Source organism: Leguminivora glycinivorella, chromosome 15 (assembly GCF_023078275.1).
Source record: "Leguminivora glycinivorella isolate SPB_JAAS2020 chromosome 15, LegGlyc_1.1, whole genome shotgun sequence".
Lineage (NCBI taxonomy): Eukaryota > Metazoa > Arthropoda > Insecta > Lepidoptera > Tortricidae > Leguminivora > Leguminivora glycinivorella.
In genome coordinates this window covers 10,958,971-10,976,950 of record NC_062985.1, presented here as the reverse complement: position 1 = coordinate 10,976,950, position 17,980 = coordinate 10,958,971, and the positions used below count along the sequence as shown (strand labels likewise).

General features: G+C 38.5%; 1 protein-coding gene across 1 annotated transcript in view; it reads left to right on the top strand.

Moving 5' to 3' along the window:
- Positions 1-5,956: 5,956 nt before the first annotated feature.
- Positions 5,957-17,980, top strand: part of LOC125234192 — a 35,448-nt gene continuing 23,424 nt past the window's right edge. The window contains exon 1 of the mRNA XM_048140400.1: positions 5,957-6,766. Coding sequence (XP_047996357.1) covers positions 5,957-6,766 — 810 coding nt within the window. The remainder of the gene's footprint in view (positions 6,767-17,980) is intronic.

The following is a 17,980-nucleotide window of genomic DNA, read 5'->3' as shown; positions in this document are numbered from 1 at the left end:
TCTTTTGGAACACTGAAAAGTTTAATATTATTCATGTTAATTGTAAAGACATAAACAATAAAGTTGGTATTATTATACTGTGATATGAACTATGAACATAGAAACCGTACCAAGTTGATAGATTTAGCTCCATTCAATAAGAGTAAATACCATGCAAGAAAAAAGATTGGTCACCCTAGTCGTAAAACCACACATAGCATTATTTTTCTTTAAAGGTCATATTTATCGTTCTAAACCTATTCGTGGGAATTTTGATATAATTTGAGACAATGAAAACAATATAATGATAAGAACTAACCAAGATTACAAGCAAAATAGCAGAAAATTTATTGCCAGCGAGGTTTATGAACATTTTGGTAAAATAAGTACTTACTTGTGAAATTTTCCGTCGGATTTCGGTTTCCATTTACTTCCACAATGGTTCACTATGCAATACATAGCGCAGAACTTAAGTAAATCGTCGAAAAACGTTTATTTCGCAAAATAAATATCTGAATCGGTGAATGACTTTTGACAATTCTGACATATCGGGCATATTTTTTTATTATTAGTGTTCCCATAGTACGCAGGAGGTAAATACCGGAGAAATAAGGTTTTTGATTGAGTTTTTTTTCGTATAATACAAAGAAAAGTAAGTCAATTTGATTGAAGAATGTTTTATACGTTTTTTTTAGTAACTAATCTGGCAATACATCACAGTGTCGGAAAGAGATAGAACATAGGAGTAAAGGTGAATGAACCTGGCTTCAACTCATTGGTCGGCACGCAAAATCCATGGTATATAATATTCTTGTTCCTGAGTCATGGATGTTTTTTGGTCGGGCAACACCGACCAGGTCAAACGTCAAGTTAAAGCTGCATATTTCAATAATGTGTTTTAATTATTAAAAATGTAAAATATTAGGAATTACAGTGATAAATGGATGTACCACATCCTAATTAAAGTGTGAAAGTGTTATCATAAGTTTTCATGCAGCCTGTGAAGCCAAATATTGACGACAACTGTCAACGGAGTAACGTTCAAGATTTAAAATTACACCGTATTTAGTGGTGTTTTTTGGAAGATATTTACAGATGAGTATTGCTTACTTAATATTTAAGTGTAGTTTTACAGTGTATTTGTATTGAACTAGTAACTGTTATAGGTTATTTTTGTGTTTTATGTTTCTAAACACTTGATCTACATAATAGTATTTTAACTTCCCATATTTATATTTTCTTTGTTAAACCAACTCAAACTAATAAAACCTTACTCACTGGTATCCCGTGTAACTTGCAACAAAGTGAATTACAAAGTTTGTTATATGAAATCTTGTTATTATCAAGGCAGTGATTCCATATTCTTGTTATCTTAGTTACAATATATCCTGTCAAAGCCCTAATTAATATATTTTAACAATACATTTAGGCTTAAATATCTCACATGATGAATAATGTTACAGAACAAACTACTAAGATGACAACACGTCGGGATGTGATAATGGCTAGAATGAAGCAACTACAGGAAGAACTTAAATTAGCTAATGAGTTCAACAAAAAGCTCCTTCAGGAACAGGAGGAGAGTGAGCAGGAGATTGAGCGTGTTGTAAGAACAAACACAAGCCTCAAAAATCAGCTAGCCAATCAAGATGTCGAGTATGAAGACCTGCAAGGACAACGAGATGAACTCCAGGCAGTCGTAGAAAGGTTCCAGCATTGCCAAGAGATACATGAGCAGGCATTACAACGCATCCGGGACCTCGAGCAGCAACTGCAGGAGTCGGATTCAAAACGGTATTGCAAGTATTGCTCCGGGAACTCCGCTCCGGCTGAAAACAATTTAAGTATATTTGCTGAATTTAATAGCTTCGATTTAGATGTGGTTCATGACAGTGCACCGTGCTCCCCAATGAAGGACCATGTAGATTTAAAGGAGTCTGTGCACTTAGAGGGCGGCAGTGATCCCAGAGTGACATTGAAGGGGTCAAATAAAATTAAAAAATACTTAAAGTTAAGCAAATTTATAAAGAAATCAAAGCTTTTAGTTAAACGACAAAATTCTATGTTTAAGACAATACAGTCCAGATGTAACAGTGTCGCCTTAAGCGATGAACTTCTAAATTGTCAACACCGACTCGACCTGACAGCACAGGAGTTGAACAGTCGCTCCGATGAATTGTACAAATTAGAATCAAAACTGAAAGACCTGAATAATAGATATGAATTGACAAGTAAAGCATTACACGAGTACATATCTTTTATGAATAATGTTCTAGATCCATCGAGCAGGTACCCGGTGTGCATGGACTCGCCTGCGCCTGCTCGGCGGCGCCCCGCCGCGCCGCACTCGCCGGCGCTCCGTGCCGCGCTGGCGGCGCCGGGGTCGCCCGCGCTGCGTGCCTTGTTCGCGCCGCGCCCGAGCCCCGCGCCCGCGCCCGCGCTCGCGCCCTCTCCGCGCCGCGAGCCCGAGCCCGCCGCCCGCCGCCCTGTCCCGCCGAGCCCCGCCGTCGCCGCGCCGGCTCCGTCGCCGCCGAGCCTCCTGCGGCTGGCTCTCGAGCGGCTGACCGTCGAGCCTGAGCCGCGGTCGCCGGCCCCGACACCGTCGAGCCTCCTGCGGCTGGCTCTAGAGCGGCTGACCGTCGAGCCTGAGCCTCGGCCGCCGGCCCCGTCGCCGGCGCGCGCGTCGAGCGCGGCGCCCGCCCCGGCGCCCGGCGCTCCGCGCGCTCGGAGCCGGGACCCTCCGCGGTCGACGGTCATCTATTCTGACGCAATCGGGGCCGGCCTCGGCGTGCTGCTGGGTGAATGTCTCCGGCAAAGTGTAACAAATGTGTGTTTGCGTGGTGCCTCCGTCGAATCGGTCGTGCACCGCCTGGCGAGGGACAAGTTTGACAGTGGCACCACTCTGATTATACACCTCGGCGATAGTGTGGGTGTGAAGAGATCTCACGTGGGATCCCTCATACGCACGCTGTCCGACATTGAGCGACATGGAATTTATAAAATTATTTTATGCTCTTTTCCGTATTCCGACTCTGTTTCCCATGAGCACAACGTTAGAGTGTCGGAGTTAAATTCCATGTTGTACAATGCGACTTGTTACGAAAGCGCTTACCATTTTATTGATCTGAACATTATGTATAAAAGAAATAATTACCGTTTTAGACTAAGAGATAATTATTTGAATGTACCACGGAATTGTAAAGTGACGACAGCAAAATTACTAGCTTACAACGTAGAACCGGGGTTTTTTGACATTTCGGCCAGTGGCAACGGTGCCGGCCGCGCGGCGAGCGCCGGCGCGTGCGCAGCCTCCCCGCGGGCCGCCCACAGCATTTAAACTGACGGCTGAGACAGCGGAGAGGCCCCGTGAGCTTAGGTTAGTTCACCAAAACCTACAGGGCTTCTCCAGCAAAGAGTTAGAGGTGGTTCTTTTCTTAGAATCACAAGATATTGATGTCATGTGCGTTACGGAGCACTGGCTCAAAGAATATGAATTATTAGTATTTAATATCTGTAATTATGACATAATTAGCTCGTTCAGTAGAAAGTCCGCCATTCACGGGGGATCATTGATTATAGTAAAAAATAAATTTAAATGTAAAGAAAGAAATGACATAGTTAAACTTTCTACTGAGCGAACTATAGAAATATCATGTATAGAATTGGAGGATCACATTATAATGTGCGTCTACAGACCACCTTCGGCGGATTTTAGCGTTTTTGAGTCTGTGATGGAAGATGCGTTGAGACGAGTGTTTGTTAGCAGTAAGAAGATAATAATTTGTGGGGACTTTAATGTTAATATACTATCAGGTTGTCCAAATATAAATACGCCATTTTCCAAAAAACTTTACTATAATTTTATTTTTAAACTAACAACTACTTTTCATTAACATATTGACCGTCGTTATCCACAACTTGCTGCCAACGATTTGCCAGTGTGAGAATCCCGCGCTCGTAGAAGGCTTTCGGTTTTTCGTCAAAAAAGTTCGTGAGGTCACATTTTAGTTGGTGTTCGTCATCATTTCTTTTTTCTTGTAAGTAATTAGATAAAGCCCTGAATAGGTGGTAATCGGTTGGCGCAATGTCTGGCGAATAAGGGGGATGTGCAATAATGGTCCATCCAAGTTCCTGTATTTTCTCACGAGTTTTCTTGCAAATGTGTGCTCTGGCATTGTCATGTAAAAAGTAAATTTTATCCTGTTTTCCTTTCAAATTTTTAGATACTTTGTCAAGCTGGTCACAGTAGATATCCGCAGTAACTGTAGTATTACGTGGTAAAAGTTCCCAGTATATTATTCCCCTAATTCCAGTAATTCCCCACCAGACGCACAGCATAACCTTTTTTTGGTGACTGTCTTGTTTCGGTGTTGGTACTGCCTTCTGACCGACGCTAAGCCATTGACGCTTGCGTTTATGATTTACATAGAAGACCCATTTCTCGTCGCCGGTAATAAAATTGCGTAACCACTCGAAGTTCCTGTGTGATGTTAAGTTTTGCATGCATATGTCGACTCGCTGTTGTTGTTGAGAAACTTGAGAAGGAGTTAGGTTGTGCGGCACCAACATTCCATATTTACAAGTTTTATTAAGCTTGTGGAGGTAATTATCTATCGTCCCATGGGAGCACTGAAGACGCTCTGCCAGTTCACGCACCGTAGATCTTGGCTCATCTTCAATTATTTTTTTTAGAACGTCGATATCAATTGCTGGTGGTCTTCTAGGATGGGGCTCGTCGTCGAGGTTAAAGTTACCCTCACGAAACTTCTGGAACCATCGTTTTGCTGTGTCGTAACAGAGGACATTCTCTCCCATCGTACTACAAATATTTTGCACGGCTTCCGTGGCTTTGTGACCCAGACGAAACTCATGAAGTAGAAGTAACCTGAGTTCTCTTCGAGAAATGTCCATTTTTGTCGATCGTCCGAATCGTATCGAAGTTGTAGTTCGACTGTTGAGGTCGTGCGAGCGTGCTCTTTTTATATAGTCTAACTATGGATATTTCCAGAACCTTCTCGCGATTTTGTAAAATTGTAAATAAGATGGCGGGTTTATATTTGGACAACCTGATAGATCCCACGCATGGACACACAGTTAGATTCTTAAATCTTTTTCAGTCTTTTGACTTGTTTCCGCTTTTCCACGAGCCCACAAGAATTACAGCCAGTACGGCGACTTGTTTGGATAATATATTCTGTAATTGTGAAGTTGAGAAGAAAGATGTCTTTAGTTGTTTCAGCTCTGATCACTGTGGTCAGAAAGCTTATTTCCAAGTCAAGATTGTAAAACAACAGCAAGCGATTACGTATAGGCCTATCACTGCTAGCCGAATGGATAAGTTTAGAGAATCGGTAGAAGATCGGTCAACTCAACAACAAGTCGATGTCAAAAACTCCGTCAATAAAAATGGATTTAAAACTATCTAAAGTGAAGTTATACATTAGTGAAAGTGCATATTAAGACAATATATCATAAATATCTGTAGTGTGTAAAAAATCAAGTCATTTATTGCTAAATTACAGAACAATCTTAGTGAATATATGCATTCCATTGAACTCAAGTTGTACATGTTACCCGACATATCAAAATTTATCGTTCTCGGCTTAAACGCGTAAGTACGCGCTATATACGGCGGTTAAGCTTTTTTGTCCGCGAAGCTGATCGAAGCCGGCGCAGCGTTGGGAGCATTTAGTACCGGATAATTATTAACTTATTTCCGCGCTCTTTAGTAGGTGAGCATTTATTACAGTGAACGTAAATTGAATTAAGAAAATAATACTTTTGTAATTCCTTGCTGAATTGCCAACTTTGATATATTATGGCGGACCAAATTGTAGAATGGGCCTGTTGTCCATCGAATGACACAAAGGAAAAGTTCGTACAATGTTGTCAGTGTAATAAAGGCTTTCACTATGTATGCCTAGGTGTTGATTTGTCTGTGGAACTGATTGACTGGACATGCCAGTTATGCGCCCCGATGAAAGCGAAACCAAAGAATGACGATCTGACTCCAGTAAGATTCAACGCTAGCGCTAATACACGAGCCGGCAAGAGGCCCGCACTGCAGTCCCCTCCAGATGCGTCAGCGGAGCCGATTACCGAAAACCGCATAAGGACTATTGTAGAAGAGGTAATGGAAAACCAATTAGAGATATTAATGGCAAGACTCACGGTGAGCATGAGGACGATGTTAAATACAGAATTAAAATCAATGCGAGATGAGATAAAGGAAATGAATGACTCTATGACGTTTATGAACCTTAAATACGAGGACATGAAAAAGGAAAGCAAGGAAGATAAACAAAAAATTAAGAACCTGCAAGATCAGAATAATAAGATGGCAATTACAATACAGGATGTGACTGGTCGTCTCAATTATTTGGAACAACAAAATCGGGCCAGCAATGTGGAGATACAATGTGTACCCCAAAAAAGCAATGAAAGTTTAGTTAAAATTGTAACGGATTTAGGGAAAGTTATTAAACACGAAGTAAAAGATGTGGACGTCTCTTATTGCACGCGCGTCATGAAGTCAAATAGCAGCAACAACCGACCTAAATCCATTGTTGTCCAATTTAACTCACCCAGACTTCGAGACTCTTTTTTAGCTGCAGCAGTAAATTTCAATAAATCTAAACCAGTTCCCGAAAAATTGAACTCTTCACACTTAGGATTTGTTGGAGAGAAATCCCCCATATACATTATGGAACACTTGAGCCCCGCAAATAAAGCACTACACGCGGCAACACGCATAAAAGCAAAAGAGAAGGGGTACAAGTATGTTTGGGTGAGAGGAGGTCGTGTCTTTGCTAGAAAATCTGATGTTTCCGAATATATACTTATTAGAGATATGGACTCTTTAGATAAGATAGTTTAAGATACCTACTTGCATGCACTTTTGACTTAACCGTTCTAAAATTCTCAGATATTAATATATATTATCAAAATATAGGTGGTCTTAGAACCAAAACACATAGTGTTTATACCAATGTTTGTTGCTCTAATTATGATGTCATAGTGTGGACTGAAACTTGGCTTAACAAAAGTGTGTCGTCACAGGAGCTTTTTGATGACAGGTACATTGTATTCAGGAGAGATCGAGAGTCAACCGGCTTTGATACATATAAAGAGGGGGTGGTGTTCTCATAGCAGTCTTGAAAAAGTTCGCACCTGTTAGAATGTTCAGTTGGGAAACAAAATGTGAAGACCTATGGATAACTCTCGATCTCCCTATGCATAACTCATGTATTAGGACTAAAATTGCTCTATGTGCCGTTTATTTGCCTCCTCCTGTTGTAAAAACTACTTTAGACTATTTTCTCTCGAATTGTAATGAGGTTATGGAGTCATTTGATAGCTCGACTATTCTCATAGGAGATTTTAATTTGGGACGCATAAACTGGGCACAACTCAATAATCAGCAATCACTTAACGTTACATGGTCGCTAACAGAAGAGATGCTAATAGATTTCGCAAATTTGAATAACCTTCGTCAACAAAATGGCATTCTAAATAGTTTCGGCAGAACACTCGACCTGGTATTTACAGATATATTATCGACATCTGTTTCTAGTGCATGCGATATTCTTTCTAATGCAGGTTCACATCATCCGCCCATAGTTATCACTGTCCCCTTAATCGAAACTAATAATTTAAAGAGTAACAACCATGTCTTGATCCCAAACTTTCGTAAAGCTGATTATGACCGTATAAATAAACACCTAGCTCAACAAAACTGGGATGAATTATTTGGCCCATGCGAACATGTAAATGAAATGGTTTTAACGTTCTATGAAGTACTTAATGATGCTATTATGTTACTAGTACCTCTTTCTAAAAAAGGAAATTCCAATAAATATCCAATCTGGTTCAATCGAACTCTTATAAGGTTATTAAAAGAAAAAAATAATGCAAGGAAACGTTACAAGAAATTTAAAAATCCGCGAGACTTAATTGAATTAAAATTACTTAGAAAAAGATGTGACACATACGCAACTTCTTGTTATAATTCCTATATTACTCACATTGAAAATAATATACAACATAATCCTAAGTCTTTTTGGTCCTTCATAAAGGCAAAACAAGGAGGAGCGAGTGGCTTTCCTGCTACGATGACAGATGGGGTTACTGTGAGCTCGGACGGTTCAGAGATTTGTAACTTATTCGCTGTGTATTTTTCATCGGTTTACAGAAAAGACAACAACGATAGTTTCAATGTGGCTAGTGTCGTAAGATCATCAGAATGTCTTAATAATATATCCTTGAACATCGACACGATTAATAAAAAACTGAAATATCTTGATACAGCCAAAGGAGCAGGTCCAGACGGTATCCCCCATTCTTCATATCTAATTGTGCACAAACATTATCCTATCCGCTATACATAATCTATCGTGCATCGCTTCTTGCTGGCATTTTTCCTGATATATGGAAAAGGGCTAAAGTGATCCCAATATATAAGGCTGATAATGTTAGCGTAGTAAACAATTATAGACCTATATCCATACTTAGCACTTTTGCCAAAATTTTCGAATCGCTTATCTGTCCTTTTCTACAATGTCACTTTAAACAATATTTAACCCAACATCAACATGGTTTCGTCCCAGCACGGTCAACTACCACCAATCTGGCATCATTTACCGAGTTCATCACTAAAACTGTTGATATTAACAAGCAGATCGATGTTATTTACACCGACTTTAGTAAAGCTTTTGACCGAGTTTCTCATTCAGTCTTGATTAAAAAGCTTTCTTCTTACGGTATCGCCGATCCCCTCCTAAAATGGATTGACTCATATCTCGACAATCGTTCATTTTACGTAGTTATTAATGGTTTTTCCTCTCAGACTTATAATATCCCCTCAGGTGTCCCACAGGGCTCCCACCTTGGTCCAATATTGTTTAATATATTTATAAATGACTTGCCCGATCATCTTCATCACTCCACTCCTTTTATGTATGCAGACGACCTCAAATTCGCCAGAGTTGTTACGTGTCCCTCAGATGTAGCTCTTCTCCAGGACGACATTGACCGTCTAAATAAATGGTGCTCAGATAATGATATGTCTCTTAACGCCAAAAAGTGCTCTTCTATTAGTTTTACTCGTAAGATCAATACCGTTTCCTCATCTTACCAGATTGCTGGCGAATTTCTTCCCAAAGTGCACACCATGCGTGATCTTGGAATCGTTTTTGACACAAAATTGACATTTGTTCCTCACATTGATGCAATGATAAAAATGCCTCAGGTATGTTAGGATTTATTATAAGAAACGGCAAGGTATTTCGAAGGACACAAACCAAAAAGCTACTATATTATAGTCTCGTACGCAGTCACATTGAGTATGGCAGTGTCATCTGGCGACCACATTATGCAACGCATTGTCTTCGGATTGAAAGATTGCAAAAAAGATTCATGTGGCACTTGGCTAAATCAATAGGTCGGGCGAAAAGATCTTTCTCCTATAAGGATAGGTTAAAACATTTTAAAATGTTATCTCTTGAAAACCGCAGAGATTTTCTGGATTTGAAGTTTCTTTCTAAGCTAATAAAAAATAGTATTGACTGTCCACAACTCTTGAGCAGTTTCCGATTCTCAGTGCCTAGAAGAATCCCGCGTTTTGCTATTAAACCGATGTCTCGCCCCCAGCGTCGTACTGTCTTAGGTTCAAATTCTCCAGTATCCCGTTTGGGTAATTTACTAAATAAATACAGTAACATGTTTGATATTCACTTTGATTCCCCGACCAAAATTCGAAATTTGTTCACTAGTTAATTTTATTTTATAGTTTATTTAGTTCTTTAGTTTTAATTCCATATTTAGATGCCTAGATTTAAGCAGATAACTTCAAGGTTGCGCTTTGCTCCTTTTTCAATAGAAATAAGGTGATCAAATGTGTCAGCTATTTATAGACTTAATTAGTTTAAATATTTGCATGTTGTGTTTACCTGTAATAAGTTATACATTAAGCATGTATTTAATTTTAGTATAAACTACATAAGATTCATTGTAATAACTGTTGGTAAACCTTTAAATAAATAAATAAAAAAAATAAATAAAAGAATCTATTATATCGCAGGTACCTACTTTGACAGGTATAAGCAAGCAAGATCCTGATACATTATACGGGGAACTGTCGAGTGTCATCCACGACGTCCACAAGAATATTTTTAAGACGAAGACTGTACAGCAAGGCCAATTGAAGTCAAAGTTTAGTGACTGGGCCACCGTCGGTATCCACAGAAGCAGGAAGAGATTGTATGACCTGTATGAAATGAGGAATTTTAACCATGATGAAAAATTTACTGAATATGTAAGGAGGTATTCAAAAGTGTTTAAGAAAGTTTGCGCCGCGGCTAAGTCTGCATTCTTAAGCAAGAAGGTCAGGTCGGCAGACAATAAAATAAAAGCTACCTGGAATATGATAAACGCTGAAACCGGGAAGACGAAACCCCGTGATGGCCATTACACACTAAAAGTTCAAGACCAAGTATTGTCTGCAGACGACGATGTTGCTGGCGCCTTTCAACACTTTTTCACCAACATAGCCACTGATACTACACGGAATTTAAACTCCTCTGTAGTTAAGGCAGGTCTCTACTTGGACAATTACAATGTTAAGAAATGCAGCATGGAATTATATTTCCAATTTACTGACCCCGAAGAGATTATTAAAACTTTCAAGTCCTTAAAAGTTAAAAACAGTGAGGACATTTGGGGGATATCTGTGAAAGTCGTGTATTCAATTATTGACGTCGTGGCACCTTATCTAGCCGATGTGTTTAACGCTTGTGTTAGGGAATGTGTGTTTCCCAATCTGATGAAGTATAGTAAGGTTATTCCTCTGTTTAAATCAGGCAGCAAGGATGACCTTGGAAATTTTAGACCAATTTCCATACTTCCCGTTCTCAGCAAAGTGTTTGAGAAAATTATATTGAACCAGTTGCTTCGACATTTTAACACGAATGGATTACTTCAGCATCAGCAATTTGGTTTTACACGAGGTCGTTCGACGACAGATGCTGCCTCTGTGCTAATCAAGCACATATACGATGCCTGGGAACTCTCGTTAGATGCTATCGGTATTTTCTGCGATCTCTCCAAAGCTTTCGATTGTGTGGAGCACGACACACTACTACACAAGCTGAAGCACTACGGTCTATCCTCTAAAGCTTTACAGCTTGTTGAATCTTACTTAAACGAAAGAACCCAGAAAGTGGTTGTAAATGGTACTGAATCTAACGGTACAACTGTAAAGCTTGGAGTACCACAGGGTTCTATTCTGGGACCTTTTCTTTTCCTTGTGTATATAAATGATTTGCCATGTCTTGTAAAGAACAAATGTGAGATAGTCTTATTTGCTGATGATACTTCACTAATTTTCAAAGTTGATAGGCAACTGAGTGACTATAGCCATGTGAATGAAACTTTGAAGGAGGTACTAGAATGGTTTACAGCAAATAACTTGCTCCTTAATGCCAAGAAGACGAAATGTGTTAAATTCTCTTTACCCAATGTAAGGAAGACAGATACTACCATCACGCTGAATGGCGAAAACCTGGACCTTGTCGAGAATACGCTCTTTCTTGGTCTTACTTTAGATTGCAATCTGCAATGGGGTCCTCATATATCTGCCCTAGCAAAAAGGTTGAGCTCTGCCGCGTATGCCGTAAGGAGAATTAGGCAATTAACTGATGTGGAGACAGCTCGCCTAGTTTATTTCAGTTACTTTCATAGTGTTATGTCTTACGGCATATTGGCCTGGGGAAAAGCAGCAGATATTCAAACCATCTTCGTTCTCCAGAAACGGGCAATACGATCTATCTACAACATGGCGTCACGTGACTCACTGAAGGAACGCTTTAAGGAGATAGACATCCTTACAGTAGCTTCACAATACATACTAGATGTGATAATGTATACTCATAAGAATATAGAGTCCTTTAAGAAACTGTCAGATATTCATAGTTATAATACACGGAACAAACATAAGCTAGCGGTTTCCAAGTTTCGTCTACAGAAAGTGAAGAAATCGTTCCTGGGAAACTGTGTAACATTTTATAATAAGGTACCCTTAGAGGCATGGGATCTGCCCTTTACTTCATTCAAGAAGTACATAAAAAGTGCACTTCTCAAAAAGGGGTACTACAAAATTGATGATTATCTGGGAGATACTACACCATGGCCGACTATCCAGGCTCAAAATCTGTCATAGTTTTGCTAGCAGTGTCCCGGGGAGACATTGTGTCATGCTTAAGGCGCTGTTGCTACTGGATGGCTGTTTAAATTATTGATCCTTATTATTGTATAATTATAATTTGGTATATATATATATTGACTTGTTGAGTACGAGTACATACTAGTTATGTATTCTGTAGAATTAGTTGGAGATTGCTAGCTTAACAGTCTCTTGACGTGAAATTTGTATTTCATACGCATTTTTTTTTCTATTTCTAGTTCTTTTGACACTTGGAGAACCTTTACACCTCCAAATTTTTATTTTTTATTATATCCCATTAATTATAATTGACTGTGGGGACCTTTTACATCTCCCAAGATCTTGTTTTCAATTAAGTCAATTTAAACTATGTAACATACAAGCACGGAATGTTGTGTCTTACATCTAGGTATACCGTATTCACTTATTATTGGAATATTTAATACAGCCCGGACAGCTTGAACATGTCATGCTCGCTAAAAAGTCTTTGCTTACGGTGACGTCGTTGATCGGGTCGCCACCTTCCCGAATGAAGGTTGAGGGAGGCGATGGCTGAGATGCGCGCCATATTCGTGAACGGGTGCTGTTTGTGAAGACCGGTCTGTTTCAGCTAATAGGGGCTATGCTATTCTATGTAACATTAATTTTGAATGAGATTACGTTGAGGCACTCTGTTCGGTCCTTGTTTGTTTATTTTTCTTTCTGACTCTTGGAGACCATATACATCTCCAAGGAAAAAAGTAGATTAAGTATACATATATTTTTTTTTCCTTTGCTTAAGACAACAAGAGTCTTTTACAACTCTAAAGTTATTTTAGTTATTCGGTTTTTTTCTTCATGTATAATTTTTTTAGATGTACTTTGACACTTAGAGACTCTATACATCTCTAACATCTCTTATTAATAATCATAATAGCTTTGTACTTTGTATAATTTCTTGTGTTAATATTTTTTTTTTATGAATACTTTTGCTTATTAAATTGTATCTTGTTTTTTTTTAATGCATGTTAAATATAAGATGTAATGTTTTGAAAAGAAGTGGCCCGCCGAGTTTCTTGCCGGTCCCATAGTGGATACCCTCCTCCAACTGAGGGGGGACTGAAATCTTCTCGAGGCTGAGGCGTAGGGTTAGAGCCGGCGTAGTTTTATTTGACGTTCATAAGCGCATTGTAATATGCCTACTTGGAAAATAAATATTTCATTTCATTTCATTTCATTTCATTTCTATGTATATAAGTATTTTATATATTATATATATCGTTGCGTACCCACAACACAAGCCTTCTTGAGCTTACCGTGGGCCTCAGTCAATCTGTGTAAGAATGTCCTATAATAAGTTTCTCTTAATGATATGTATCAATAACATATACTAAACATAATACTGCCGAAATTTTTTTTTTATCTGAAAGTTAAGTTTAAGTTTATGTAATTTGATAGTTACCTATAAGTAGGTACTTATACTTTAATTTCAGACACAACGAAAACCACGTTGTTTTTGGGCCATTCCCGAACAAATTGAATTAAAGCTTGCGGGTGTCGCCCCTTAGTTCCATGTTCCATAGACAAATAAGAACTTCTTTGATTTTCCTTATTTATGAATTACAAGAAGTCTGTGGTTTGAAGTATTTGCCGTTATTTTACCTCTCAATGTCGAAGTTTTAATGTGCAAGCTACTTGACCCTTTTTTAAAGTTTGTCTTATATTATTACTTACTGTCCAATTAACCGAAAAAAATATCACTATATTTTATTATGACTTAAAAACCGCAAAAACATTTTAAAGAATACTTTTACGTAATCAGGCAAAAACAACATCAGCCATGTCATCTACAGATTTTCTGTGAATGAAGTCATTCAGTGCGAAAACAACACTTTCTGACACTTTAAGTACGAGGCATGAAGGTCATTATGTCAGTGATTGATTTGACATGAATTCTATGACGTCAACACGGCCGACAGCGTTTTCGGTGGCCAAAATTAAAAAAAAATACTCACATTTTTAAATTAAAAGTAGGTAGTAGTCATCGTACACATTTAATACCTCTTTAATACCCAAAATCATTAAATATTGGTTTCTTATGTCAAATATTACAGAAGACAATCATTTTTTGTGCCAAGTTAGATATGAGTCTAGTAGCCTATTATCTGAAGTACAACTCAGCATATGCGTAAGTTATGCCGGTTATGCGTAGCTTGTACAGCGGTCGTGGAACACTATCATGATAAACTTTACCGCATCGGTGAATCCCATCGCGATTACTACTAGTGCGAAAAGGACGGCCTGACGTGATAATGTTTATCACGCTAGTTAGACCCGTAGATCTGGGCACCAAGCAAGTGTCGTTACCTAAGCATATTCATTTTAACCAAGTTTTAACTACCTTCCCATATAACCATTTTCGGTCGTCGTTCTTACGCAAATCGGGATATTTTGCGTACACACAGATGTTAGTGTATCAATTCTTAGTCGCAGTATGGTCGTCGTTTAGTCGAGGCTACCCAAATGGGGACGATTGGTAACAGGCACAATTGGTCACCAGAACTGTGCACTACCCGTGCACAAATTGTTACCTTTTGGCGACAATTTTCCCAAAATCATTCGATCACTTCATGAAAAGAATGCTTATTAAATGGCGAACTGTCAGAGACTTCAGAATGAAAAATAAATAAAACTATATGACATTAAAACGTAATGGCGTGAGATTTTGCAAAAGGTAAATATTAATTATTTGTATTTGTATTATAATGTACCCACATTATAATACAAATACAAATAATTAATATTTACCTTTTGCAATTAACAGTCAAAATTTGTACATACTTTGTTACCGTAATGCGTGCATACGTCCACTACATTTTGTTATTGTATCACAACCGCGCATTGTGTGCACGACGTTACCACGCGATATGTCACATTTGACATTTAGTTATTAATTTGAAGATTTTGCGACCGAAATGTTTGTATGGGTAATTTAGGTTTTAATAAAAGAAATGTTATTATTTTTTACGTTTGTATTTTCCACTTAGAACGCGTACCTAAGTGTATTCGTCATCATCATCCTCCTTGCACTATCCCGGCATTTGCCACAGCTCATGGAAGCCTGGGCTCTGCTTTAGCAACTAATCCCAAGATTTGGCGTAGGCACTAGTTTTTATGAAAGCGACTGCCATCTGACTTATTTTGGAATTAAGTCCAGTTTCCGCACGTTTTCCTTCACCGAAAAGCGACCGGCAAATATCAAATGACATTTCGCACATAAATTCCGAAAAACTCATTGGTGCGAGCCGGGGTTCCAAGTGTAGGTATTCGTTATGACAATAATCTCTAATGATGGCAAGAATTATACGTCCACTGTTTGACATGGCAACTCCACTTTACAACATTGAATCTATAAATAAAGCTTCATGAATTTGAAAATAATAAATCGTAATGGGTCCAAAGTTTATCTCCTGCACCAAAAGCACTAGAATATAAACTCATCGTGTGTCATCCAAGTTTAGATTGCTCGAAATTACAACCTGAGCTAAGCGACTGTTATGCGGCGCTGTATTAAAACATGTTTAGTCGTCTACTGTTTTAAATTCATGACATCTTAGTAGTCATGTTTATATAATAGTATTTTATACAATCGTGATATAATACAAAGCTTTTCAGTCGAGTACCATGAAGCTTGCTGAGTGGCCTAATAGTAAGGTACGAGAGTGAAAAGCTTAATTATATCACTATTGTATACAATACTTTTTCTATGAGTCATCATCTTCATCATCAATGGACGAAAAATATCATCATTCAAGTTAAAATTAATGTTAATAGCGTCGTTTACCGTTGTATCAACATCGAATTACTTGGCAACCAACACGGGAAGCATGGTCGCGCGATAGACGATAAAATAGCAGGCCGTCCCTATCGCACTATTTGTAAGTGCGATTGGGACGGCCCGATATTTTATCTTCTATCGCGCGATCATGCTTACCGTGCAATTGTTTGTTATAACCGTCTCTGATTGGTCGAGAACGCGATAAATAAAAATAAATGTGTTTCAGATGCAGAAAAATTTGCCAGGTATCGCAAATTAGTATAGAATTTGTATGAAGGTCTATTTTTGAATCCTTTTCAGTTAACTAAAGTGAAGTGTAATGAAATATTATAGTTGACAAAGGCCCATTTGCACCAACCACTTAACTCAAGGTTAGTGTCATCTATCATATTTCATATAAAATTGTGGGTTAACCCTCGGGTTAACTCACCGTTTTCGTTGGTGCAAGTAGGAGGCCGTAAGTGTCAAAGACTATCCAACACTGAAAAGTCAGCACGTATAGTTTAGTCTGTCGTGTCCTAATTGGCAGATTAAAGTCGACGAGTAGAAAAGAAAAATGTCTACCTTTTCAAGCGTTCATAATGAAGCAGGTAAAAACAAAGAGATAAGAAATTCCAGAAAAAGGTATTTTTTTTTAGTTTAGCCTCCTAACATCATGAAATCTTCATTTTCCATTAGCGTGCGTTGATTTTGAGGTTACGTCAAATCAAGTTTGTATTAAAAATCAGGTTATATAACCTAACCTAACCACAAAATTAAAATTTTGAAAAAAACCCCGACCGTGACATAGTGGACCGATTTACATGAAACATGGCTAATAACACTCCCGACTAACTCAGCTTTCAGACAAAAAAAACTAAATCAAAATCGGTTCATCCGTTCGGGAGCTACGATGCCACAGACAGACACACACACAGACAGACAAACAGACAGACAGACAGACAGACAGACAGACGGACAGACAGACACGTCAAACTTATAACACCCCTTCGTTTTTGCGTCGGGGGTTAAAAACTGTTAGAGTTGTGCCAAGCTTAAGTTGGCAGTGATTTTAACAGGCTTAGCTTAGCTAACTTTTATAAGTCGAGCAAAAAGAGGCACGGCCGTACCATCCTTTTCTCGAACCCCCTGTTGCTCCGTTCTGGATAAAACTAGAAGCCTCAATTTTCAGCACCCAAGTAGTCATTGTATAAACACGGTATATTCCAAATTTCATTAAATTTGAACCAATAGTTTAGGAATAATTACTAGCCAAAGTTTCTTAGTTTTGTCACTCACTGGCTGACTGACATACGATCATCAATGATAATAAGACACTTCTAGTACACTTGGAAGCTTCAAATTTAGAATGCAGTTAGTGTTTAGTGTATAAATCACACAAAAATTAAAAAATGTTGCAATTTCATTCCAGATTTTCAGATACACCAACTGCAAATACATCGCATGACACAATTTTGTCAACGGTGTCAATTGCGATTGCCAAGTCAGTCCATTTTCTTTAAAACATGAAATATATTTAATACTGATATGGTCGTTATAAGATATTATTAGGTTAGCTATAGGTAAACTACGTAATAACTTACGGCAGAAGGTCCTTTAAGTAGGGACTGAATAAATTAACCGACTTGGTATTAAAGGGATCTCAACTCTTTTTACGCCAGAAGTACTGAGTTGCGAGACTTGGTGTTTTTACAAGTTTTGTTTTTGATGGGATCTAAATATGACACTAACCCTTGCACATTCGAGGATATTGAAATCGTTGTCAACTTAGGTTCGTCTGCCTATTTATAAGCAAAGCCTCTGGGCATGATTCATCATTACATAGTTTTTTTATACTCGGTGGCAAACAAGTATACGGTCCGCCTAATGGAAAGCGGTCACCGTAACCTATGGACGCCTGCAACTTAAGGAGTGTCACATGCGAGTTGCCAACCCATTAGAAACTTGTACACTGCCTATTGCTGTGT